General features: G+C 46.0%; 1 protein-coding gene across 1 annotated transcript in view; it reads right to left on the minus strand.

The window, feature by feature from the left end:
• Positions 1–860: 860 nt before the first annotated feature.
• The window catches only part of FLACC1 (flagellum associated containing coiled-coil domains 1), a 39,174-nt gene continuing 37,628 nt past the window's right edge, over positions 861–2,406 (minus strand). Inside the window, exons 13-14 of the mRNA XM_045296636.1 lie at positions 2,178–2,287; positions 861–1,299 (exon numbers count right to left, since the gene is read on the minus strand). Coding sequence (XP_045152571.1) covers positions 1,170–1,299; positions 2,178–2,287 — 240 coding nt within the window. The 3' untranslated portion in view covers positions 861–1,169. The remainder of the gene's footprint in view (positions 1,300–2,177; positions 2,288–2,406) is intronic.

Here is a 2,406-nt window from a genome sequence, read left to right on the forward strand (position 1 = left end):
CAGTAATGCTGGCTTCCTGTCTTGAAGTTTTATGTTCTGTTCACTGAACATATTAGGAATGAGCTATTTTTTAAAAAAGTTTTTTGTTTTTTAAGTAAATTGTTTTTTAAAATATATTAATTTTAAAAATACACCTTAATAAGGTAAAATGTGGTTTCATTTGACCATTCCTTGGAATTAGTGATGTGTGTGAATGATGGCTTATTTGCTGATAACATCTCTCTGGTTGACTCAGACATATTTTAGTTGTCTCCCCACCCCGCCAACCCCAGTGTTGGGAGTCCCTGAGTGGTGCAAACATTTAACACAGAGGTGGTTTGAAACCAAGGCCTGCCAATCTACTTCTGAAGAATCAGCCATCAAAACCCCTGTAGAGCCCTGATGCACATAGGGGCACCCTGAGTCAGAATCCCATCGGTAACTCTCCAAGGCCCCTCCAAAGCTGACTCACACCATTTAAAAAACTACTTGCCAACACTTAAATATTGGCAGAGGTCTCCTAAACACCATACGACCTTCTTTTGAAAAAGGAGAGGGTCAGAGAGCCCGGATCTCGTGATCTTCACCCCTTCCTCTCCTCCTCTCCCCCACCCTTGCCAAGTGCCTCCCACAGAGGCCACGTGTTGCCGTGCCAGTGCTGTTGAGATGTGCAGCCCACTGCGCTTACGCTCATCCCTGCCCAGTAGGCAGCTGAATTCTGGCAAAGCTTCTGAGAAGGTGGTCCAACTCTTCTGAAGTGATCCCCAAGCTATTTGAGAACCTGAGTGGGGAGGGGAGGGGCAGCACACATACACCTAAGAGAAAATGAATTTGAAATCTTTTCAGTGAGCTTTCTTGCCCTGTAAATACTTCAAAGGAGAAAAAGGCACAATGTTTAATAGGAAGAACTTTGGTTCAGTCTCTCTCTGTGAAGGCAGAAGAGGAAATGAGTACAAGGCCAGAAGGGAGCTCCTTCCTCCATCAGAAGCACGCACCACTGCACGATTGAGGGGAGCAATCAGTCAAGCCTTCCCGCCCAGTGAGCAGACGGCCAGTCATGGGAGGATGAAAACAGAATCAAGGCAATCCAAGAACAACACTCATCAGATGCACTTCTCCAGACAGGCTCACAGGTGCTCCCTGGGCACACAGAACTGCCGTTCTTGCTGTCTTCAGATACGGGAGAGGTTTTATTCTTGTTTTCTGGTGGGGCCTCTGCCATCTTCTAAAATATCAGAATAATCTTCATAAGCATTAATAGAAGCTAATCTCCCAGATCGCCCTTCATAAGTTTCTTCATTCTTGGCAACTAATTTTTGCCTGTAGAGGAAGGGGAAGATATATTCTTAATGATGCCAATGGAGAAAGGGACATTGGCTATTTGGGGAAAGAGGAGCGTGGTTTTATCACGTCAGTGAGTGGCAATGGCTTTGATTGAGTGAGGTAATCGTGTTTGGATGGCAAGTTCTCATGCTAGGGATTTCTCACTAACTCAATACAAAGAGTAACTTTCTCTTACTAAAGGGTTGGGCCCAATAAGTTGTAAATGATTTAAGATGCTTCTTTGGAGAACAATACAATTTCTGTCCCAGACTCACTTCCCATCAGAACCAGATGCAGCTTCAAGGGTAAGCCAAGTGAAAATCCAGTTTGCTATGGCAAAGTGGATTCTGACTTGTGAGAACGTGTGTCACAGAGGACTGACCTCCGCAGGGTTTGCTTGGCTGTCATAGTTACAGACGCAGATTGCCAGGCCTTTCTCCTGCAGCACTGCTGGCTGGCTGGGACCCACTGCTTAGGAGTCGAGTGCACAATATGTGTGCCTCCCAGGGACTCGGAGGACAAGCCACCGACCCCTCAGCCAAGCATCCCGGGCAGATGGGTTTCAAAGTAACCATCAGTCATAGCACTACATAAACTCAGGGCTTGCAGATGCACCTTGTGCATCCTTTTACATAAAACAGAGACACAGGCAAGCGAGGAAGGTTTAGATTAATCCCTACTCCACCTCAAATTATCTGTCTGACCTCAGCCCAGCCAACGGCTGTGGCCAGGTGCAGAGTGACACACCTGCCTCCTAAAAAAGTGTGTTGACATCACTGAGGGGCACTTGGGCTCATATCCATTTCTCTTACCCAAACTCCCTCCCACCTCCACAGGGATCCCTGTGGACCCTTTTTGAGTAGCAGCACGTATACCTTAATCGCATGTTTTCTTGTGTCAGGAGGTGTATGGTGGATTTATACTTTTCTTCAGCTTCAGTAAACTTGGTCTGGAGTGTTTTCTCAAGATACATCACTGCAGTTTTCTGAAAGAGAGAAGAGTTATCTTTTTCAAACCAGCAGCCTCTGGGGTGGAGTAATACAGCTGAGCTGCACAGGGCTGTGTGTTTCCCCACCAACCTCCATTCTTTTTTTTTTTTTTTTT

Source organism: Echinops telfairi, unplaced genomic scaffold (genome assembly GCF_000313985.2).
Source record: "Echinops telfairi isolate 266 unplaced genomic scaffold, ASM31398v2 ScPeMD7_3;HRSCAF=10, whole genome shotgun sequence".
NCBI classification, from domain to species: Eukaryota; Metazoa; Chordata; class Mammalia; order Afrosoricida; family Tenrecidae; genus Echinops; species Echinops telfairi.